This window comes from Carassius carassius, chromosome 7, assembly GCF_963082965.1.
Source record: "Carassius carassius chromosome 7, fCarCar2.1, whole genome shotgun sequence".
In the NCBI taxonomy this organism is placed as follows: domain Eukaryota; kingdom Metazoa; phylum Chordata; class Actinopteri; order Cypriniformes; family Cyprinidae; genus Carassius; species Carassius carassius.
In genome coordinates this window covers 39,166,115-39,189,917 of record NC_081761.1, presented here as the reverse complement: position 1 = coordinate 39,189,917, position 23,803 = coordinate 39,166,115, and the positions used below count along the sequence as shown (strand labels likewise).

At 38.7% G+C, this 23,803-nt stretch overlaps 3 protein-coding genes across 5 annotated transcripts in view; all 3 read right to left on the bottom strand.

Annotated features, from left to right (window-relative positions):
* Window positions 1-1,331: 1,331 nt before the first annotated feature.
* On the bottom strand, window positions 1,332-7,272 carry LOC132144327 (CMRF35-like molecule 2). The gene is made up of 4 exons (XM_059555105.1): window positions 6,958-7,272; window positions 6,528-6,866; window positions 1,772-1,860; window positions 1,332-1,337 (listed from the first exon to the last, which is right to left on the bottom strand). Coding segments are annotated over exons 1-4 (435 nt in total). The 5' UTR covers window positions 6,959-7,272.
* Window positions 7,273-7,306: 34 nt separating this feature from the next.
* On the bottom strand, window positions 7,307-8,978 carry LOC132144326 (polymeric immunoglobulin receptor-like). Its single transcript, XM_059555104.1, has 4 exons — window positions 8,829-8,978; window positions 8,432-8,746; window positions 7,615-7,965; window positions 7,307-7,497 (listed from the first exon to the last, which is right to left on the bottom strand). Exons 1-4 carry the CDS (start codon window positions 8,878-8,880, stop codon window positions 7,307-7,309), a joined length of 909 nt encoding a protein of 302 aa, XP_059411087.1. The 5' UTR covers window positions 8,881-8,978.
* A 3,593-nt stretch (window positions 8,979-12,571) lies between these two features.
* Window positions 12,572-23,803, bottom strand: part of LOC132144182 (adhesion G protein-coupled receptor L1-like) — a 45,641-nt gene continuing 34,409 nt past the window's right edge. The window contains exons 14-25 of one of the 3 annotated variants that reach the window (XM_059554947.1): window positions 23,714-23,803; window positions 22,590-22,763; window positions 22,282-22,491; window positions 19,040-19,260; window positions 18,892-18,958; window positions 17,390-17,481; window positions 16,795-16,963; window positions 16,560-16,715; window positions 16,350-16,446; window positions 15,474-15,596; window positions 15,326-15,343; window positions 12,572-14,692 (exon numbers count right to left, since the gene is read on the bottom strand). The exon at window positions 23,714-23,803 is cut by the window's right edge and continues 116 nt beyond it. In XM_059554947.1, coding sequence (XP_059410930.1) covers window positions 13,860-14,692; window positions 15,326-15,343; window positions 15,474-15,596; window positions 16,350-16,446; window positions 16,560-16,715; window positions 16,795-16,963; window positions 17,390-17,481; window positions 18,892-18,958; window positions 19,040-19,260; window positions 22,282-22,491; window positions 22,590-22,763; window positions 23,714-23,803 — 2,250 coding nt within the window. In that variant the 3' untranslated portion in view covers window positions 12,572-13,859. The remainder of the gene's footprint in view (window positions 14,693-15,325; window positions 15,344-15,473; window positions 15,597-16,349; window positions 16,447-16,559; window positions 16,716-16,794; window positions 16,964-17,389; window positions 17,482-18,891; window positions 18,959-19,039; window positions 19,261-22,281; window positions 22,492-22,589; window positions 22,764-23,713) is intronic. The other 2 variants (XM_059554948.1, XM_059554949.1) reach the window with 2 other exon arrangements.

Here is a 23,803-nt window from a genome sequence, read left to right as displayed (position 1 = left end):
AACAAATTAAAACACTTAAACATTGTAGATTGCTCACATCTTTCAGCACAAGAAGCCAAAGTTTTCTCTTTTAGAAAACTGTACAAACAAAATGAAATATTTAAGTTTTTCCTAACATAAAAGCTATAAATATAGATATAGATATAAAAGCAAAAATCTAATTGTGATTTCTGACACCAGATATTTATGAAATGGCAATGGTGAGAAAGTCAAAGAGGAAACCGTAGCATCACTGGTTTCTGGACGCACAAAAGAAACCTAAAATCACACAAAAGGGATTGTCACTGAGAAATAAGGCGAGTCCATGACATTCACTGACAATCATTCATGCTCTTACATACATCTGACATGTCACAATATCACTTTTAACTCATGACACCAAAAGGGAAGTAAAATAGTGTCAAAACAACAAAAAAACTGTCTTCATTTATTCAGCTCTTCTGTGAAACACAAAATGTTTCTAGACATTTTTGAAGAAACATTTGAAGTCTTTCTAAGCTGTATGATACTGTGTGAGGAACATTATTACAGAGAGACTGTGCTGTTTTGCTTCATCAGTGTCAAACCTGTCTGAATATGATATGTTCAAGAACAGCAGCAGCTGTGTCAAAGTAAAATAAATATTATGCTCCACAAAACAAGCAACATCAGGTCCAACTGATCGGGAAGACCGGAAGGTGAAAGTCATTTCTTGGTAAACTGACTGCAATAAAAAATATCTGTAACACAAATGCTTTCTGAACCTTACCTAAAACACAAACAAGCAGCCAGCTTTCATTTCTGTTTTACTTAAACACACAAACATTGGTCTGTGGTGTAAAACTAGTGTGAAAACTGTTCACACACATCAGACTGATGACGCAGACTTTACACAGCATGCTGCTTTAAAGAGACAGTACACTACATACATACAATTCTGTCATCGTTTGCTCAGCCTCATGACTTTATATGACCCTTGTCTGAATTCATTTCTTCAGTGGAGCACAAAAGAAGATATTCTGAAGAGCGTTGGTAATGATTACTTTGAACTCCATTGACTTTCATAGGATAGACAAAAAAACATTTCTCAAAATACCTTCTTTTGTGTTTATCTGAAGAAAAAATCATTTCTAGAAACAGTAGTGCAGTGTATAATCAATCAAACAATCAATTAATCTGTTTTTATTATATTTATGAGAAGATTGCAGTATATTCTTCTGTTCAGTTTTGGCAAGTTACCAAGTGATTAATTGCTCATATTTATCTAAATAGCATTTCCAACTCAAACTGAGAAGCAGACTTACCAGGCTTTACTGTTTCCTGGGACGTTTCTCTTTTGGTGTCAGATGTTGTCATCCCTAAAAATACACAATCATAGAGAAAAGATGGTTAACAAATTAATTAGGATTCTGTCATTGTTGACTCAGATTTCCTGTGAAATACAAAATCTGATTGTTTGAAGATATTTTTCTAAAGCAGACAGAAACTGCCAAGCACCAAAAAGTGGTGTCAAATATCCCACGTGACACATTTGAAGTCTTCCTAAACTATATCATACTGTGTGAGGAGTGAACACCTATCTATCATTATTTAAGGTAATAACTTATGCATATTCTTACTGAACTGAATAAGTGCAAGAACAGAAGCGAAAAAGGGTTGCTGGATCTTACCAGGCTTTTCTGTTTCTTGGACCGTTTCCTTTTCAGTGTCAGATGAGGTCGTTTCTTAATGAATGAATGAAAAAAAATAAAAACACAATATTTCCTGCACATGTTGTACACCCGACCCTCACATTTATCATAATTATCACTTTTAGTTCAAACTGAGAAGCAGACTCACCAGGCTGGGGTGTTTCTCTTTTGGTGTCAGAGGTCATCATTTCTGAAAATACACAAACATAATTAAAAAATTAGAGGAACAGATTTCTATCTAATATAAGAGTCACTCTCTAATCCAGTTAAACTCAACATGTGATTGAAGAAAATCTTCTAAGAGCAGACAGTAACTAGATGTCAAACTCCAGTTTCATGCCCAAGACTCATTCAAGTCACATTTATTTCTGTAGTGTTTTTTACAACAGGCCTGCAGCTTGCTCAAAGCAGCTTCACTCTAATAAAGAGGAAAATAACTGTGTTGATGCTATAAAATTAATCCGTTATGAAACAAATGCAAGTTCAGCTGTAAATCAGCTCTACAGAAGACAATAGTGCAGTTACTCAGATCAGTTGAGTTCAATGAGTGTTATTCCCCATTCACACCAACAACAGTAAATATAAAGATAACGATATTAGTGTCCACACCAGAGGATGATATCTTCTGTTTATTCTAAGTGCACATGTGTCTGCTGCTTTAAATTCTTGAGCTCGTTATAGCAGGATGGATTCTGATTGGCTGTCAATGTTTTTATTGTTCATCAGATGGAAAAAATAATCTGAAAGTGATTCTGATGATATTGTTTCTCTGTGCCTTTATCGTTATAGCTGTGATGTGGACTCTGTTATACTTTAATACTGAGAATGATTTTTAGAACTAAATCTTTATCGTTATCTTTATAGTTATCGTCCTTGCTGTGAGTGGGGCTTTAATGTTGCAAAGTACATTAGTCAGTTCTGTAAGCTCTTATGAAGCTGTGTGACCCTGTGTGAGGAACCATGTAAACAACTTAAAATAAAACATGTTTTATGCTTTTTTTTAAATATAAATAATAATAATTATTTAATAATAATTAAGACAATTCTCAGATAACTATTATGATGAGTTTTGTTCCACCCGCTTAAATGATAAAAGTACTTGCGCTGTAAAAACTATTAAGACTGTGTCTGTTCCCCGAATAGTGAGGTCAAAATATAATGTAGGATCTAGAAAAAATCTTATCGTAATTAAACCAGAAAAATGTAAAGTAAATGAACAAAAACAATTTTTAAAGTTTGGGCTCATAAATATTAGATCACTCACACCCAAAGCAGTTATTGTAAATGAAATGATCACAGAAAATAGTTTTGATGTACTCTGCTTGACTGAAACCTGGCTAAAACCAAATGATTATTTTGGTCTAAATGAGTCTACTCCACCAAACTACTGTTATAAGCATGAGCCCCGTCAGACTGGTCGTGGAGGAGGTGTTGCAACAATATATAGTGATATTCTCAATGTTACCCAGAAAACAGGATACAGGTTTAACTCTTTTGAAATACTTCTGCTAAATGTTACACTGTCAGACATGCAAAAGAAATCTAATGTATCTCTTGCTCTGGCTACTGTGTATAGACCACCAGGGCCGTATACAGAATTCCTAAAAGAATTTGCAGATTTCCTCTCAGACCTTCTAGTTACAGTTGATAAGGCGCTAATCATGGGAGATTTTAATATTCACGTTGATAATACAAATGATGCATTAGGATTTGCGTTTACTGACCTAATAAACTCCTTTGGAGTCAAGCAAAATGTCACCGGGCCACTCATCGTTTTAATCATACACTAGATCTAATTATATCGCATGGAATCGATCTTACTGCTATAGATATTGTACCCCAATGTGATGATATTACAGACCATTTCCTTGTATCGTGCATGCTGCGTATAACTGATATTAACTATATGTCTCAGCGTTACCGTCTGGGCAGAACTATTGTTCCAGTCACCAAAGACAGATTCGCAAATAACCTGCCTGATCTATCTCAACTGCTATTTGTACCCATAAATACACATGAATTAGACGAAATTACTGACAACATGGGCACTATTTTCTCTAATACATTAGAAGCTGTTGCCCCCATCAAATTGAAAAAGGTTAGAGAAAAACGTACTGTGCCATGGTATAACAGTAATACTCAATCTCTCAAGAAAGTAACTCGTAGTCTTGAACGCAAATGGAGAAAAACGAACTTGGAAGTTTTTAGAATTGCATGGAAAAACAGTATGTCCAGCTATAGACAGGCTCTAAAAACTGCTAGGGCAGAGCATATCCACAAACTCATTGAAAATAACCAAAACAATCCAAGGTTTTTATTTAGCACAGTGGCTAAATTAACAAATTACCAGACGCCACCTGATTCAAATATTCCACCATGGTTTAATAGTAATGACTTTATGAATTTCTTCACTGATAAAATAGATAACATTAGAAATACAATAGCGAATGTAGATTTTACAGCGTCTAACACTTCAGTTTCATCCATCGCACCCAAAGATAAACTGCAGTGCTTTACAAATATAGGACAGGAAGAGCTAAATAAACTTATCACTGTATCTAAACCAACAACATGTTTATTAGATCCTGTACCCACTAAATTACTAAAAGAGCTGTTACCTGTAGCCGAAGAACCGCTTCTCAATATCATTAACTCGTCGTTATCTTTAGATCACGTCCCAAAACCATTCAAGCTGGCGGTTATCAAGCCTCTTATTAAGAAACCAAAACTAGATCCTAGTGTACTGGCAAATTATAGGCCTATTTCAAATCTTCCATTTATGTATAAAATTTTAGAAAAAGTTGTGTCTGCTCAATTGAGCACCTTCCTGCATAAAAATGATCTGTATGAAGAATTTCAGTCGGGTTTTAGGCCCCACCATAGCACAGAAACTGCACTTGTTAAAATTACAAATGACCTGCTTCTTGCGTCAGATCAAGGCTGCATTTCATTGCTAGTTTTACTTGATCTTAGTGCTGCGTTCGACACCATAGATCATGACATACTCATAGATCGATTACAAAACTATACAGGTATTCAAGGGCAGGCTCTAAGATGGTTTAGATCCTACCTGTCCTATCGCTACCATTTTGTTTACTTAAATGGGGTGTCATCTCATTTATCATCAGTAAAAAATGGAGTGCCACAAGGATCCGTCCTAGGTCCCCTTTTATTTTCAATATACATGTTGCCTCTTGGTAATATTATTAGAAAATACAGGATTAGCTTCCACTGTTATGCTGATGATACTCAGCTATATATCTCAACGAGACCAGATGAAACTTCCCAATTATCTAAGCTAACAGAGTGTGTTAAAAATGTAAAAGATTGGATGACAAATAATTTTCTCCAATTAAATTCAAATAAGACAGATATATTAATTATTGGACCAAAAAACAGTACACAGAATCTTGTAGATTACAATCTGCAACTAGACGGATGTACTGTTACTTCCTCTACAGTCAGAAATCTGGGTGTTATATTAGACAGCAATTTGTCTTTTGAAAATCATATTTCCACTGTTACAAAAACTGCATTCATCCATCTTAGAAACATTGCCAAGCTACGAAACATGTTATCTGTTTCTGATGCAGAAAAGCTAATTCATGCATTTATGACCTCTAGACTGGACTATTGTAATGGACTTCTAGGTGGTTGTCCTGCTTCTTCAATAAACAAGCTACAGGTCGTCCAAAATGCAGCAGCTAGAGTCCTTACCAGGTCAAGAAAATATGATCATATTACCCCAATTTTACAGTCTCTGCACTGGCTACCTATTAAGTTCCGTATCAGTTACAAATTATCATTACTTACCTATAAGGCCCTAAATGGTTTAGCTCCTGCGTACCTAACTAGCCTTCTACCACGCTACAACCCATCACGCACCCTAAGGTCACAAAACGCTGGACTTTTGGTAGTTCCTAGGATAGCAAAGTCCACTAAAGGAGGTAGAGCTTTTTCACATTTGGCTCCCAAACTCTGGAATAGCCTTCCTGATAATGTTCGGGGTTCAGACACACTCTCTCTGTTTAAATCTAGATTAAAAACACATCTCTTTCGCCAAGCATACGAATAATGTATCTTAAATTGTAAGTGTAGTTGCATCTGATCAAATGTGCATTTTTATTCATTAGCTTGGGTTAAACTAATTTTACTTTGTTGGATCAGCAGCTATGCTAATGATGTCTCTATTTGTTTCTCTGTTTCTGCTGGATCTTCATCCCGTGGTAACTAGGATTTACACAAGCTCCAGTCTGGATCCAGAACACCTGAGAAGAGATGATGCTGACCCTCAGAGGACCCCAGATGATGCTAACCATGAAACAACAAACAGAACTAACAAATATTGCTACAAGTGTGACTGCATCATATAATAACTATTAATTAATAGTATTGATAGTTCATCGTCTAGCTGACTACGTCTTGTATTATTATTATTTTTTCTAAAATCCTGTCAAACGTGCACAAACTACTAGCTACTACTAAATATTGCAGAAACATAATTTTCTGTAAAGTTGCTTTGTAACTATTTGTATTGTAAAAAGCGCTATACAAATAAACTTGAATTGAATTGAATTGAATTGAATTGAATAATTAATAAAATTAGATAAAAATGCAGTGACAGTGTGAAAACATAAAGTAGCAGGCAGTTCTTTTTTTTTTTTTGTTTGTTGCTTGATGTTTTCTGGTCAACAGTTTTTGCTACAGTTCACCCAAAATATTATCACACTGTTCGAAAAAACAACAACAAAAAAAACCTGTCAAAACCCGGAAAATTTTGTTGTAATGTTCTGCCATATTAAGTTTAGAGACTTTTTTTTTAAAAGAATGAGCAGAAACATTGAGATTCATTCTCACCGTCCTTCCTGATGATCATGAGCTCAATGGGAAGATTAAACACATCTTTCACTGCACACCAGTATTTCCCAGCATCCTCTGCTCTCAGCTCAGTCATGTTCACAGTGAAGAGATTGAGTTCAGTGTCGTCCTTTACTGAAATCTTTGGGTTTTTAACTTGATCTTCATCTGAGCGAATGATAATTTGAGGATCTTTAGTGAAACACTTTCCTTTACACAGATACTTTACTTCTTTACTCAAACACTTTCCTTTGCGCAGACACATTTCTTCAGTGTGTTTTTCATCATAAGGGCATTTGATCTGGACTGAATCTCCTTCACGTCCGATCACTGGAGGCACTGATAGTCAAAGAGAACAGAGATGTATTAATACACTGTGAAATACATGCATCTATGACTGAACTGCATGGTTTGTGGTGTCTGTACATACTGGTTAAAGTCAGTTGATGTTTATTGGTGAGAGAAACAGAAGTCAGATGCTCGTGTCTGGTTTCTGCTCCACACCAGTAAACTCCAGCATCTCTCAGGCTCACATTACTGATGCTCGCTGTAAAAACTCCTGCTGTACTGTCAGAAAACTCAAAGCGCTGCTTCTCTGATGAACTGATGCTCTGACAGATCTTCTGCTCGTTCTCTTTACAGATGTGTTTGATGGACTGCTGTTTCTCAGGGGAATTACAGCTGAGTTTCACACTTTCACCAATAACAGCAGCTGATTCACTTGATTCAGGGAAATGATCACCTATACACAAAAACAATTAAGATCAGAAATCCAAATCTTATTTTCTCATTTTAACTGATAGTAATTGTCCAGAAACAGACTCACACAGAGACTCTTTACCTTGAGAGATCTCCTGTGATGAAACTTTCTGGATGAATTTCTGGTTTTCTTTGAATTCTTCTGGAAATTCACACGTGATGAAGACTGATTTACTGATGTAGGCCTCAACCTGGACAGAAGATATCTGACCTGCAAGACAAGATTTATTTGTTGATTTATTACATTATTAACAGTCAGGATAGATTTACATTCCTTATTTAGATAATTTATAAAGATTTCTAACATTAAAAATGAATCTAAACTCACGATGAACTTTCAGCTCAATCTCTTTAATGAAGGTTATGTGAGTAATTGATGTTTCTGAAGGTGGTTTATCTTCTCCGTCTCTCTCCACTCCACATAAATAAACTCCACGCTCCTCTTCAGAAATGTTTCTGATGGTCACAGTAAAGTGATCTCTCTGATTGTCTGACAGGATGAACTTCTCTTCAGATGATTGTGATGATTGAGAGATCTTCAGCAGAAACACAGGATCTCGCTTCACTCTGTACAAGACTTTGGTGTGTGTTTCAAACTTGTGTTCATATTCACAGCTGAAAGTGATCGTTTGACCTTTATATGCAGATTGGACAACAGACGTCCCACAAGAAGAAGAGTCTGAAAATGATTTCAATTAACCATTGAGACATGCCCTGAAATATATAGATGCACTACAGGGAACGTTGTCCTCTCTATCTCCATCTCTGTGTGACCGATACAGCGTCATGTTTCTTGCAGAGTTATTTACATGCGCGTGTGTTGTGCATGTGTTTAGGTTTATGTGTGTTTGGTCACCCGTGATCTAAACATGAGAGAGATCTGTCATCCTACAACAAACAATGTCAAATGAATAAGTGACATTTAGACGCTTTTCTTTCTGTGTCCTCACAAATATGACTGATGTTAAAGTGACATTTCAGTCAGCTCAAATTATAAATCATTATTATACTGTTGTGAATTATTATAATAGTGATGATGAGTTATGATTTTGAACAATAACTGATTTTTCTGTAGTGCATCTTTAAATAAGTTTTATTATAATACAAATATAATAAAGTAGTAAGTTATAAAGTATCATACGCACTTCTGTTCACCTTTAACTCAACATCACGACTCCATTCCTGGTTGTTTCCACATGTGTATTTCCCAGCATCCTCTCTGCTGAGCTTCCTGATGAACACGGAGAAGAATCCTCTGTTTTCATCGTCATACAGAGCGAATCTCTCATTATTAACCCAGCGTTGCCGAGTCTCAGTACTGATTCCTGTCGTACAGTCTCTGTTTCTGCAGAAATACTTTCCTTTAAACTGATCAGAAGACTCTCTCTTGTTTGTCTTCATGCACTTGAACATCACACTCCCTCCAGAGCAGCCGATCACTTTAAAACACAGAACCTGACCTGACGAACACAAGATCATTTGCTCTGGGTTATTATAATGATCAGTTAAAGCTCAGGTTTGAGTGAGCAGTAAAGAACTGACCTGACATCATGCAGAGAGAGATGAAGATGGTGATTGTGATAGCGACCCTCATTCCTGATCGACTTTAATCTCACAGATATTCAGAGAAACAGTTGTTCAGATCGCAGTCAAATATAAACGTACACTCGTATGTTTCTGCTTCTTCTTCCTCTGAACGCCTCCACCCATCAACAGGGCGTCACTTGTGATAATATGTGTGAAAGACTCACTCAGGCCACAGTCCTGCAGAGTTTAGCTTCACCCCTCATACAGCTGAGAAACCTAACCACAGTCTTCAGGATTGCTTGCTAGAAGTGCGTTAACTTCATGACTTCATTGGCTACAGCATAACTCTGGGTTGAAGGGTTACTCCACCCCAAAATGAAAACTTTGTCTTTTGAAAATTATCTTTAGAAAATTCAGTCATATGTCAATCAATCAATCAATCAATCAATCAATCAATCAATCAATAAAGCATTATTTTAAAACATTCCTGAACCTTAAAATACAGCTATCATCCTCCTCCTCCTCTTGAGTCATAACATTACTCCTTTACTTTGGAAGTGTTTATTGGCAGCTTAATGACAAACACATTTGTAAAATTTGGTGCCAAAATCCTTGTGTGTGTAAACATACTAATAATAAATGCGATTCATCTGCGATTATGGACATGATATTGCATAGCTTGTCAGTGAACTACAGCTCTGTGTATTAAGTGCCACTCCATCTAAAAGCATTTGATGGAGATTTACTACTGCATATAATATTTTCACGTCAAATGGATAAGGAAATTACAGTTAACCTGTAATTAACCTGTAACTTGGGAAATCTACGAAAAAAAGAAAAAACTCTTTACTTAAAGGGGTCATTGAATGCTCATTTTACACAAGTTGGTATGATTTTTTAGGAGCTTAATGAAAAGTCTATAACATACTTTGGTTATAATTTTTCACTGGTAGTGTAAAACACACCCTTTCCACCCTGTCAAAATCAGCTCTGTTTTCAGCCAGCTGTTCTCACTTTAAATGCTAATGAGCTCTGCTGACCCCGCCCCTCTCTTCTGTGGGGTGACGAGCAAACTGTAAACTTCAGCTTCAGCCATGTAAAACTTCAGCCAGGAAAGTTTTCTTAACGTTAATCGAAGGTTAGAGGAACATTCTGGGAACCTTGTGGCAACGTTCTCGGTAGGTTCCCAGAACATTCCACTAGCCTAAAGGAAACATTCTATTTACATTCCTAGAAGTTTCCCAGAAAGTTCTCTTACACTGAACGTTTTGTGTACCCAAAAACACAGCCAATATTTCAATAACTTTTGATAATTGAATACTTATCGGTATTTTAAAAGTGTTAAGGTGGTTAAAGCCTTCTTTCTTGTGACCAGCAAGCAGATTTTCCATCGTTGAGTGCAGTCGTTGTGTCCATGTGATCACTATAGCCGCTAATAATAAAGTCGATATAATATAAAAAATATAAATATAAAATACAAATTACATTTTTTTATAAAATACAAAATCAATTATAGGCACTAAGCCTATATTTAAATTGAGATAAAATAAACTGTGGGTTTTTTACTCATTCATTTAGGTAAGCCCCACTCAATTAATCTCTTGAATGATATTCAAAGATTTTATTAAATTAAGTTTTTATTTTTGTGTTATTTACAGAGACACTGAATTATTTTTTAGAGTGCAGTTATGCTCTATACACTTTAAATAACACACTTTAAGGGCTTTGCCCTTCGAAAGGAGTAGGGCATGCTCACTTCCATTTGGAGTTTGCTCTAATAAAGGGTAAGTTCATGCAACCTGATGGGTAACTATTAAAGCTGTTTAAAATATAGTATAATATGATGAAATATTTGTGAATTATTTATTGCCTATATATCTAATCCAAAAGGCAGTGTAGTTACAACATTTATCTGACGCTTTTATCCAAATACAATTGCTATATATATGTCAGAGGTCGCATGCCTCTTGAGCAACTAGGGGTTAAGTGTCTTGCTCAGGAACACATTGGTGTCTCACAGTGGATTTGAACCCAGGTCTCTCATACCAAATGCATGTGTCTTATCCACTGTGCCAACACCACCCCAGACACCCCACCCCAGGCTACCAGACTCACGATGATTCGGTTCTGTAACGTTTTTCATGGTTAACAGTGATTCATTTGCATTTGGTCTATAGGTTTGCTTGAGATTAAGAAACGTACCACTCACTCACATCTGAAAGTATTTTTAGGCCAGCTGGATATTGATTTATTATTCTATTTCTCACGGATATTCAATGATATGACTCATTATAGGCAACTTGTGCATTTTCATAATCCATAATTCCATAGAACTCTCCATCAAAATTCTGCCAAAAACATATTTTGATCATTCTGTAGTCAATATTTTTCTGAGAAAACAATGGCTTTTTGACTAATTCCTAAACAGTAACTTGTGGTTAAGACTATTAAAAGCTCAGTGCTTGGGCCAAGTCTGTTTGCCATAAAGTTGTTAACACTAGCTTATTTTGTTTTATTGCACTAGGAAATTATTTCAGTTGTTTTAAGATTTAACACATGTAAAAACAAGAAAAACTTGGGAGTGTGACTAAATACAGAAGTTTAAAAATGAATTTATGAGATTAATGAAAAATCTGTCTTTACTAAATGCTCCAAACCAAATGCTGTGGTCTTTATTGTGTTTATAATGTTTTCTGACACTTTAATAGATGCCATCATCCTCAGTGTCTCTGTGGTCTACATTCTGATTTAATTGATCATTCCCAGTAAAAAATTACTTAAAATATATAACAAATCTTGAACAAATCTCAAACTCTGAATTCAGAGCCATTTAGGAACCTCACGCACAAATACAGATAGGTCACCTCAGCATTAAAACACAAACCCCAACCGATAACAAATCGGACATGTGATCAGCTATGACTAAACAAAGAGAGACCTTCTTTCCCTGTTTGATATCATCATCCATCCATCCATCCATCCATCCATCATCTTCCGCTTATCCGGGGCCGGGTCGCGGGGGCAACAGTCTAAGCAGAGACGCCCAGACTTCCTCTCTCCCTAGCCACTTCTTCCAGCTCTTCCGGGGGGACCCCCAGGCGTTCCCAGGCCAGCCGGGAGACATAGTCCCTCCAGCGTGTCCTAGGTCTTCCCCGGGGCCTCCTCCCGGTGAGGCGTGCCTGGAACACCTCCCTGGGAAGGCGTCCATCGATATCATCATCATCATAATTATTATTATTGTATTTTATATATATAAAAAAAGTATTATCATTAGAATTACATTTGAATTTTATTTAAATTTTGAAATGAAATAAATAATAATATTGCACTGTAAAATAAAAATAGTAATTAATAACAATTTTATAGAACAACAGTAATCTGACTACTAATATTTATGTTTTAATTTCTTAGCTTTCAACATTTCGGTTGAACAAAATCTTATTGTATAAACAGATATAAACGGTTCTGATAACTAATTTTATTAGATTTTCTTTAGATTTACGCAATTCACACTTTAGGTCATAAAATACAGAATTGTTATATAATTTTCTTAAGCCAGATTTTAACACAACCTTTGCAGCCAAAATATTATAAGGGCTGCAAAATTGAATGCTGCTAAAAACGGTTTCATCGTAGATGCTCAAGATGCTGTCTACCTGTTCACCAGCTGAGCCTTGAGCTCCTGGTCAACACAGAGCTAATCAGAGATCCTGAATTACATTTAGACAGATTAGCTGAAGAAAAGTTTGGACAACATGTTTGCTTTTGTCTGTTTTATTTTGATTAAAAACATTTCTTATCTTTTTACATGAAACACTCTCAGAGAGCGAGAAAGACCGAAAGAGACAGAGTGAGAAAAAGACTGAAAGAGGAGACAGTGTCATCAGTTCATCTACATATTCTTTAAGACTTTTTTCAACCATAAACTTATAAGTGAAAGAGAAGCATGTCCAGAGACGTTACGTCTCTCAGTTCATATTTACAGTAAGTTAAACATCACATCTTCGATCAACCTACTTAAACACAGGAAGGGGGTGGAGCATTGTCAACATTCTCTAAACCCAACAACATGATTGGTCAGTGTCTTGAACACCAACAAGCAAGATTGGGTGGCGTCCAGACAGATAGCAAAAGAGTTCGTTTTAGTTCTTTTATACTCCACGCTGCTCAAAAACAACAGTCTGGTTGATTTGCTTGACGTGTTGAACCTGTGACTCTTAACCTTTGATCTCTATGTTGGAGAGAGCGTGATCCCAACAGTAGCTGCTCCCCAAGAGTGTAAATGTGTGATTTTTCATTTTACTTTTTATTTTTTTGGCATGTATTAGAGCTGCAGTCTCTGGTGTAAGTGTTATCACATTCTGATAAAGGTCTGACACTCATACACCACACCACCCTGAATGAAAGAAATCCCAGTGAAAAACCAGCTTCAACCAGCCTTAGGTGGTTTTCAGATGGTCTCCCACCTAAAACCACCAAAACGGACCAGTTGGGCCAGGACAGGAGACCAGATATTCGCCTCAGGATGGTTTAAACTGGTTTTCTCAGCAGGGAAGAGATGGAGGATGGAAAGATGGAGGAAAAGCTACCCGATAAGAAGATTTCTTCTCAGAAAGGACAAACAGATGTGCTTGGATGGCAGTGAGATGATCAGGGTGGGTGTTCGGGCGACCAGGAGACAGAGACGTGGAGGAGGAAGCCAGCATTGTCATCATCATCATCATCTCAAAAGGGATCTCCCAAGGCTCTCAGTGCACTGCTCCTTCTGGGAGATCTCAGGACACACGATATTGATTTTCATTATCTGAAAGTAGCTTTATACTAATGCGAGAATCTCACAAAACACGTCCGACTCATATTTCACTACAAAATCCAGTGAAATCAGAATTTGAGACACTACTTGAGATTTTGGGGTGACCTACAAACCAGACAAATGGTTTCGAGAGTTTCGCCCATACACTAATTGTGATGATGATGGCGATGTTGAAGACGTCCACCCTCATTGTCCTCCTCCAGATCTACGTGTCCTGGTCACCAGCGCCCTAGTCACAGACTCGTCACCAGTTGCATCTGTCCGTCACCTTCCCCCTGTGAGGGCTGCAGTCCCAGCTGAGCCTCGTCGTTGGTTCTGCGATGCGGAGGCTGGTAAAAGGCTGAGATGTGCGCTTGGCGTCCTGCGCTGAAGTACAGCTCATCTGGCGGGAGGTTGGGGTGTGGCTCCGCCCCCAGCGCCTCGGGACTGCTGTCTGGATAAGATGAATCGTGATCACGCGCATACAGGGAGGCAGAGTCTGGTCCGGCCCCGTCCACGCCAACCGTGATTTCGGCCGAGAAGCTCTCCGAATCCTCCTCGCTCTGGTAGAACACAGACTGGCCGTGCTCCAGGAGGCGGGGTTTATCAGGCAGGCGGGGTTTATCGGGTAGGCGTGGCTTGTCCGTGAGGCGGGGTTTTTCTAGTGCTTTGTACAGCAGCTCCTCCTCATCCTGTGGAGGGGGTGGAGGTGGGCGGGGCAGGGGCCGCTGCGGAGGCTCTCTGTGACTTGTCGATGTGGCATAGTCCTGCCGGTGCATCGTGGAATTCTGTCCAGTTCCGTAGCGATCGGTGGAAGGCCGCAGGTTGCTCTGAACCAGCTCGGATATGATCATCTTCTCCAGTGCTGCTGCATCAGAAAGGTTCCGCCTCGAACCACTAGCAGGCTCCGCCCCTCTAGGTGTCAGAAGTGCGGGGCTGACTTCTCCGGACACGCCCCCTGATCCCACAGGAACGCCTCCTAGCAGATCCGAACTCCCTCCATGAAGCGAGTAGCTGTTGTTGTAGTTTCCATTGAGCCGGACTCCCTCCAGCCCACACGATTCACGGCTGCGCGACAGTGTGCCCTCTACAGGACAGAGAGAGAAATGCGCAATTAAACAGCAGCTGAATTGAATGCTTGTAACAGCTTAAATCTGAATTCAGATCCATCGGTCACTTTCAGAAGGTGATACTTTTTAGTGAATATGGCATTGATATGTAATTGAGTGAGCGAGTGGTTTCAGGCGCATCAGTGTGTAAATAACACAATCTCTCATGCATGTGATGAATACAAACATTCAGTCTTCCCACAAAAAGAGTCTGTGATGACTCTTGCAAGTTTGCTCACAGTAAATGGGAATAACTACAAAATTAATGATTTGTCATCATTTGCTCACCCTAATGTCAATCTTAAAAACCCAACACTGGAAAAAGTACCCTAGTTCTGCTAACTTCATTTAATAGCCCCCAGATGTCCCTTTTATTAATGTTATTAGTAGAGTTCTGTAGCAACGGACATGTAAAGCATTGGAAAATCTGATGTCTGATCCAGTCATTGTGATGTTAATGTGAAACTGAATAAATGAGACATCAGCATTTATGTGTTTTGGCATGTTTAATTTGAATAAGTGAATAGACACAGCAGGTAGGTGAAGATGAAAGAGCAGCATGGAAATGAAAGAAACACAGACAGACAGAGAGTGTGAACACGTGTCCATACTTGAGTTTCTGAACGTGCCTGTGAATCAGTTCATAAAGAGACAGAACAGAAAGAGCAAGACAGAAGAGAGGAGAAACACAGAAAAACAAGTGAATACTGATACATACATCTAAAACACACAAAACAGTGCTCTTAATCACACACTGACCAGTGGCGTTGAAAACTGCTGGTGAGGGGGAGGTGAATGTTTCAGCCAATAGGGTGTTGTAAGGGGAGGAGCCAGAGCGGTTCTGTAGCATAGGATTGGCTAGGAGGTGATTACCCATAGTGCCTGAGGAGAAACAGCATGATCCTTAGAGAGGTGTAGGGATATATTACAGAGTTGATGTGGGTCGTTTTTAGGAAATGGTGCTCTTAGGGTGTGAATTTCAGGAAGAAATTTTTTTTTGTTTGTTTTTCGGGGGGGGGGGGGTTATATGAAATGTCCACATAAAAGAAAGCAACAATGTATCTTGACAGAGGATTAAGTGTTTTATATATATACACTCACATATATATATATATATAATTTGTAGCGCCAAACACAAAAATCCAGTGGCAAATAACACAAGGTGCGTAGATCCAAAAAATACAATAATACAAAGATGATAGAGCTCCGCACTCGTCCACATTCAGCCTAAAAGGCTTATTTCATTTATTGAAAAATGTAAAAATGTGCACATATTTTTGTGACCTCTGAGCAATAAATGAAATAAGCCTTTTAGGCTGAATCTGGAAAATGTATTCATATTTCCATATTTACAATTTACTTGTATTCATATTATTTTATGATTTGTTATTACTAATGTTTATTTAGACATTTTTCAAATATTTTTCTGTATTTTATTAAATAAATTATTAAAATCTATTAATAATGTATGCACAGAAAATGATTTCAAAGCATTTAATATTTTGTTTATAGTAATATTTTACATTTGTATACAAGCAAGTTGTTGACTTTTCTATATAACTAATTAAAATGAAATTAGATTATCAGAGATTATAGATTATAGAAACAGAGATTATCTGGATGTGTGTGCTTCACCTCGGGTGAGTGTGGGTGTGTTGTTGATCTCAGCTGCCATGAAGGACGATTCTGTCTGCCGTCGAACAGTGTCGTTCCACATCCTCCTGATACGGCTCTGAACACACACACACACACACACACACACACTCACAGGTGAGATTTGAGCCACAGGTGTGCAGGTTCCTGTAAGGCTGATATCTGGGACAGACACAGGTGTGTGTGTTTTACCTGTCTTGGTGCAGGTGCATGTCGTGATTGGCTGCCACCATAGTAGCGATTGTTGCCTCTGTGGGCGGAGCTCTTGAGGGAACCATGGGAACCGGTGGAGGAGGCATGGCCACAGCAGGGTGATTGACGCAAGCATTTGCTGTATTCTTTCTGCACCTGTTGAACACACATTGCTGCGTGTGAAACCAGGTCAGGAGGACAAACACGTGAGAATAACACACAAACAGCCACACACCTTCTTCTGCAGCGCGCAGTGCAGGAGGAAGATTAACATGCCGTGCAGGGCGTTGAAGGAGGTGAAGAGGTACGCCATCACCACACTGTTGTCGTTCATGAACAGGAGGCCAAAGATCCACGTCAGAGACACCAGCAACAGCAGAGTGATTGAGCTGAGTGTCCAGCACCTCAACACCCACACACACACACACACACACACACGGTTACCAAACTAAGACTACAACACTGAAAACATTTATAAACTGCATTTTATTTATATTTATATTTTTCCTTTTATCAGGATTTCAAAGTTTATTATTATTATTATTATTATTATTTTATTTTATTTTTTTATATTTATTGTCAATAATCTAACAGCTGCAGAAATAAAACTATGCAAGTTTGCAATAGTTGTGATGATGTGGTTGCTGATCACATGAGGAGCACAGGATACTCCTTCCTGAGTGTCAAACAGCAGGAAACAGCAGTATGTCATGCCAGGACGCTAAGGCTATATATATTACTGTCTGATAGAGCACTCACATTAAGAGATGAAATATTATGTGCTGTGGCCGAGGCTACAGAACAAACCCGTGTAAACCCTGCATTCTCACTTGATGTTGTCGAATCGGCTGGAATCTGGCTTCAGGACGGTGGAGTGACGCAGCATCCGGTGGATGGTGACGATCAGCACTGCCAGGTTCAGCTGAACACAAGAGGTCAAAGGTCAAGAGAGCGGGAAACACTCATTCCAGCAAGTGTTTTATCCCCTTACAAAGATATTTTGCATTCTTAGTCATTAAAGGGAAGTCGTGGCCTAATGGTTAGAGAGTCGGACTCCCAATCGAAAGGTTGTGAGTTCGAGTCCCGGGCCGGCAGGAATTGTGGGTGGGGGGAGTGCATGTACAGTTCTCTCTCCACCTTCAATACCACGACTTAGGTGCCCTTGAGCAAGGCATCGAACCCCCAACTGCTCCCCGGGCGCCGCAGCATAAATGGCTGCCCACTGCTCCGGGTGTGTGCTCACAGTGTGTGTGTGTATGTGTGTTCACTGCTCTGTGTGTGTGCATTTCGGATGGGTTAAATGCAGAGCACAAATTCTGAGTATGGGTCACCATACTTGGCTGAATGTCACTTCACTTCACTTCACTTCTTTATTCAAATCATTCTTGCTGGGAATCGAGGGTCTAGTAGAGCACTCTGCATAGTGAGATACGCAATATTACTCAGAATGTGTTCTGCTTGTACATATATAACAGTTCATCTGCATAAACTTGTAAATAAATAAATATATATATATATATATATATATATAATACATTTTTAATGGTTAAAAAAAATATTAATAAGAAAATTTATACATTTTAAAAACAATATAAAAATGTAAATATTTTCATGTGCATACATGTATTAATAAGGATTGTTGGAGTTGTTAGGCTGGTCAGATAACTGGTCAAGGTATTCTCCATATTGGAAACTAAAATGAATGCTTACAACATAAGTAAAAAAAAAATGTGTGTGTGAAAATAAATACACACACACACATGCCCAGCTAGAATTTTTTGGTTCTAAAAATGTTCTAAGAAGATTCCCATGGATTGTTCTAACAATGTTTTTAGCGGGTAGTTTTATTTTTGTTCCCAGAACATTCTCTCAAAAGATAAGATAACGTTCTCTAAAAACATTCTAAAAATGTTTATTAATAACATTATTAGAACATTATCCCCTAACATTCTAATTAAGATTTAAGCAGATGTTTAGATGTTGATATCTGTTTAAAAGTAATAGTTTGGTCTGATGTCACCATAATGGTGATAAGTGTTGGCTTTAGTTGTTCAAGTTGACACTTGGCTTGTCAGTGTTGTTCTTTAACTGCTGTAATCTTTATTATGGCAAAAATAGCAAAAGAACATGTGGTTAGACGACACTGGTTGCTTTTTTTTTTATTTTGACCCATACAGTGTATTTTTGGCTACTGCTACAATATCTCCATGCAACTTAAGACTGGTTTTGTGCTGCAAAGTCACATTTATATACTCTGTCTACATACAAAGGTGTGAATATGTCAAATATTTTTTTTTAACATGTTATAAATTAATAAGTAAATTCATCTTACCAGAATAATGAGGGAGGCGGGGCCAATAAACGTCCAGATGAAGTAGTTATCCACCCTCAACCAGCAACTACCAAAAACAAGAGTGAAATGACACACACACAAACACACCGATCCCTCCTATGAGTCCTGCGGATGGAAACACACTCACGCTTTGGGTCCTCCGTAGCTCCTGTAGTCGATGGCCGTGGATATGGCCACCACCAGTGTGGGGAAGCCGTATGCGGAGAGGTAGTAGTACTTACGACGAGACGTCTCGCTTTCAAACACCTCCACCATCAGCACATACAGCTGCACCGTCTCCATGCAGAGCCAGCAGAACACGGACAGCAGAAAGAAGTGCAGCAGACCGGCCAGAACCGGACACACCACCTACACACATACACACACACACACACACACACGCACACCTGATGCGTGAGCACTTCACTGCTGAGGAGGTCTGGTTTACTCTGATATGGTCAGAATTAGGTTCATAGATAGTTTGGTCTGATGAGGTTTGGTTTAGCCTGATAAAGTCTTGTTAAGTCCGATGTGGTCTGGTTTAGGTGAATGTGGTCTGATGTAGCCTGGTTTAGTCTGATGGGATCTGGTGTGCTCAGATTCAGGTTGACTATTTGGTCTGATTAGGTTTGGCTTAGTCTGGTTAGTCTTGTTTGGTCTGATGTTGTCTGGTTTAGTCTGATATGGTCTGATGTAGCCTAGTTTACTCTAATGTTGGGGTCTGAATGGTCTGATGTGGTCTGGTTTAGTCTGATAAATTCTTGTTTGGTCTGATGTGGTCTGGTTACTCTCATATAGTCTGATGTAGCCTAGTTTACTCTAATGGTGGGGTCTGAATGGTCTGATGTGGTCTGGTTTAGTCTGATAAAGTCTTGTTTGGTCTGATGTAGTCTGGTTTAGTCTGATGAAGTCTTGTTTAGTCTGATGTGGTCTGGTTTAGTCTGATATGGCCTGATGTAGCCTAGTTTACTCTAATGGTGTGGTCTGAATGGTCTGATGTGGTCTGGTTTAGTCGGATAAAGTCTTGTTTGGTGTGATGTGTTCTGGTTTAGTCTGATATGGTCTGATGTAGCCTAGTTTACTCTAATGGTGGGGTCTGAATGGTCTGATTAGGTTTGGTTTAGTCTGATAAAGTCTTGCTTGGTCTGATGTGGTCTGGTTTAGTCTGATAAAGTCTTGTTTGGTCTGATGTGATCTGGTTTAGTCTGATATGGTCTGATGTAGCCTAGTTTACTCTAATGGTGGGGTCTGAATGGTCTGATGTTGTCTGGTTATGTTTAAAACTTATTGATGATATTGCACCAATAATAGTCAGTAAGAAAACAAACAGACAGAAATCAGTTTGGAGAAGATCAACAGCAGTTCAGACTATGAAAAGACAATGCAGAAAAGCCGAGCGGATGTGGAGGAAGACGAAATTTAAAATTCACTATAGCATCTATAAAGACAGCCTTCATGCTTTTAATGTGAAACTAGCCACAGCTAGACAGAATTTCTTCTCAAACCTTATAAACAGTAACTTAAATAACACTGAGAGACTGACAAACCCCCCAAGTCAGATTCCCAGTGAAATGCTATCAGACAGCAAATGCAATGAGTTTGCTTCCTTCTTTTCTGAGAAGATCATCAATATCAGGAAGGCGATTAGCACATCCTCAAGTAATGCAGAAGTCAGACAGATTCGGCCACAATATCAAAAAGATACTATGTCTATTTTTGAAACAATTGATAGCAAAATTCTGGAAGACATAGTGCAGCAACTAAAATCGTCAACCTGTTGTCTTGACACACTTCCCACATCTTTTTTCAAAAGTGTGCTTAACTGCTTAGAAGCAGATCTCTTAGAAGTGGTGAATGCCTCACTTCTTTCTGGGACATTTCCAAACTCCCTAAAAACTTCAGTTGTTAAGCCCCTCCTGAAAAAGAGCAATCTTGATAACACAATTTTGAGCAATTATAGACCAATATCTAATCTTTCTTTTATAGGCAATCAGCTGAACAAATACTTAAACTCAAATGGATACCTGGATAATTTTGTAATGATGTAGCCTAATTTACTCTAATGGGGGGGTCTGAATGGTCTAATGTGGTCTGGTTTAGTCTGATAAAGTCTTGTTTGGTCTGATGTAGCCTAGTTTACTCTAATGGTGGGGTCTGAATGGTCTGATGTGGTCTGGTTTAGTCTGATAAAGTCTTGTTTGGTCTGATGTGGTCTGGTTTAGTCTGATATGGTCTGATGTAGTATGGTTTACTCTAATGGTGGGGGCTGAATGGTCTGATGTGGTCTGGTTTAGTCTGATAAAGTCTTGTTTGGTCTGATTTGATCTAGTTTAGTCTGATATGGTCTGATGTAGCCTACTTTACTCTAATGGTGGGGTCTGAATGGTCTGATGTGGTCTGGGTTAGTCTGATAAAGTCTTGTTTGGTCTGATGTGGTCTGGTTTAGTCTGATGAAGTCTTGTTTGGTCTGATGTGGTCTGGTTTAGTTTGATAAAGTCTTGTTTGGTCTGATGTGGTCTGGTTTAGGTAAATGCTGTCTGATATAACCTGGTTTACTCTAATATGGCCTGGTTTAATTGGATACAGTCCTGTTTGGTTTGATGTGGTTTGGTCTAAACTAAAATATTTAATTTCCAAATGGTAAAATACACACTGATGCGGCAAAAAAGCTAATTTGGGATGGGTATATACCCCGCAGCTGACACACACATTGAAAGAGCTCGGCCACTTAACAACTGTTCAATTAAAATAAACTATTTTGCCCTGTCTGCTGTGTCTGTCGTCTTTGGTTAGCCTACAAATAAAATAAAATGACTTAAAACTCTGGGTCTGGGTTAGTCTGATAAAGTCTTGTTTGGTCTGATGTGGTCTGGTTTAGTCTGATGAAGTCTTGTTTGGTCTGATGTGGTCTGGTTTAGTTTGATAAAGTCTTGTTTGGTCTGATGTGGTCTGGTTTAGGTAAATGCTGTCTGATATAACTTGGTTTACTCTAATATGGCCTGGTTTAATTGGATACAGTCCTGTTTGGTTTGATGTGGTTTGGTCTAAACTAAAATATTTAATTTCCAAATGGTAAAATACACACTGATGCGGCAAAAAAGCTAATTTGGGATGGGTATATACCCCACAGCTGACACACACACTGAAAGAGCTCGGCCACTTAACAACTGTTCAATTAAAATAAACTATTTTGCCCTGTCTGCTGTGTCTGTCGTCTTTGGTTAGCCTAAAAATAAAATAAAATGACTTAAAACAAAATTCCCCTAAATGAATTGAATGGTCACTGCATGTTCTGTGAATGTCCTTTTATGACCATTTAGGGGACGTCCTAGGGACCTTTATTTGTTGGCTGGGGTTTTCTCTGATGAGGTTTGGTCCTCATGAACTCACGGTATAGTGTGTCTTGTCCATGCCGATGAGGAAGAGGAGCTGTGAGATGAAGAGCGTGAGGCACAGGTTCTTGTGGATGGTGGTGCGGTCGCTCTGAAGGCCTCGCAGGCAGCAGAAGGTGGAGATGCACAGAGCCAGACACACCAGAGAGATCACCATCCCCACCCACGTGATGACGAACAGGATCAGACCCTGAACGCCGCCGGGATACTGGAACCAGAGAACCACAGAGCGTGAACGACGGACACATGCGGCGTGTGAAGGGTTAAACGCGTGTGTGTGTGTTTGTGTGTGTGTGTGAGACTCACGGTGGGCTGCTGGTGGTTCATGAGCACGGCGAAGTTGGTGAGATGTGAGCAGGCGCAGGTGGTGTGTGTGTTGTTGCTGTGCAGACGTCTGCAGCCCTGTGATGACCACTGACCCGTCATCGAGCGCTCCGAGTAATTCCAGAACGAACAGTTGGGATTGAAGTGATTCTCCAGCTGGCAAAACACCAACACAGTCACGCCCATAAGAGTGGGATGCTTATGCAATATAAAATTAAACTTGCTTTTTTTCTAATCTACTGTACAATTTGGGGAATGTTTTTGCTAGGGAGGTGTTTTGCTCACCAAGGCTGCATTTCTTTGAATAAAAATACAGAAACAAATTCTGAGATATTATTACAATTTAAAATAGCTGTTTTCTATGTGAATATATCTTGAACTATAATTTATTTCTGTGATGTGCAACTGTATTTTCAGCATCATTACTCCAGTCTTCAGTGTCACATGATCTTCAGAAATCATTCTGATATGCTGATTTCTGATTGTCTTCAATGTTAAAAACAGTTGTGTTGCCCAATATTTTTTGTGGAAACAGTGATGCATTTTATTTTTCATGGTTCATAATCTTTCATAACATTATAATTGTCTTTACTGACACTTTTGAGCAATTTAATTTATCCTTGACAAATAAAAGTATTAATTTCTTAAAACAAACATTAAACTGTAGTGTATTTCTAGTATCTACACATTTCTGGTTCTTCATTTTATATGTAACTTTATTGGCATTGGCCAACATAGTGTTTATATAATAATCCACTTTGCCCTGTTTAGGCTGATATTAAAATCAGATATTGTTTTAGATATTGTTATATTCATATTTCAAAAGCACTAAACTGTTACCCATTATATCTACTCCTAATAATTCAGTGCCTCTGTTGTGTAATGCAAAACTCTCAGCTGCAGATCAAATTCAAAACAATAGATTTCTAATAGCAAATGATGGCCAAAGCCAGTCAGTGTGTGTGTGTGTGTGTGTGTGTGCGTGAGTATGTGTGTTTGTGAATGTGTGTGTGTGAGTGTGTTGCAGTGGTTGCAGTGTGTGTGTGTGTGTGTGTGTGTGTGTGTGTGTGTGTGTGTGTTGCAGTGGTTGCAGTGTGTGTTTGCACCTGCAGGTGTCTCAGTGTGAACTCGACGGGTTTGGTCAGGAACACGCGGCTAGACTCTTTGTTCATGGAAGCAGAGATGATATGTGAGTT

What these genes read in the sequence shown, in the direction of transcription:
- LOC132144327 (XM_059555105.1), bottom strand. An exon ending in CATGATCATCAGGAAGGACG is followed by an intron (nt 1,861 to 6,527) that starts GTGAGAATGAAT and finishes GTGTATTTTCAG; the next exon opens with AAATGATGACCTCTGACACC.
- LOC132144326 (XM_059555104.1), bottom strand. Translation starts at nt 8,880, where the DNA reads ATGAGGGTCGCTATCACAATCACCATCTTCATCTCTCTCTGCATGATG. An exon ending in TGAGTTAAAGGTGAACAGAA is followed by an intron (nt 7,966 to 8,431) that starts GTGCGTATGATA and finishes AATCATTTTCAG; the next exon opens with ACTCTTCTTCTTGTGGGACG. An exon ending in GATTGAGCTGAAAGTTCATC is followed by an intron (nt 7,498 to 7,614) that starts GTGAGTTTAGAT and finishes CTTGTCTTGCAG; the next exon opens with GTCAGATATCTTCTGTCCAG.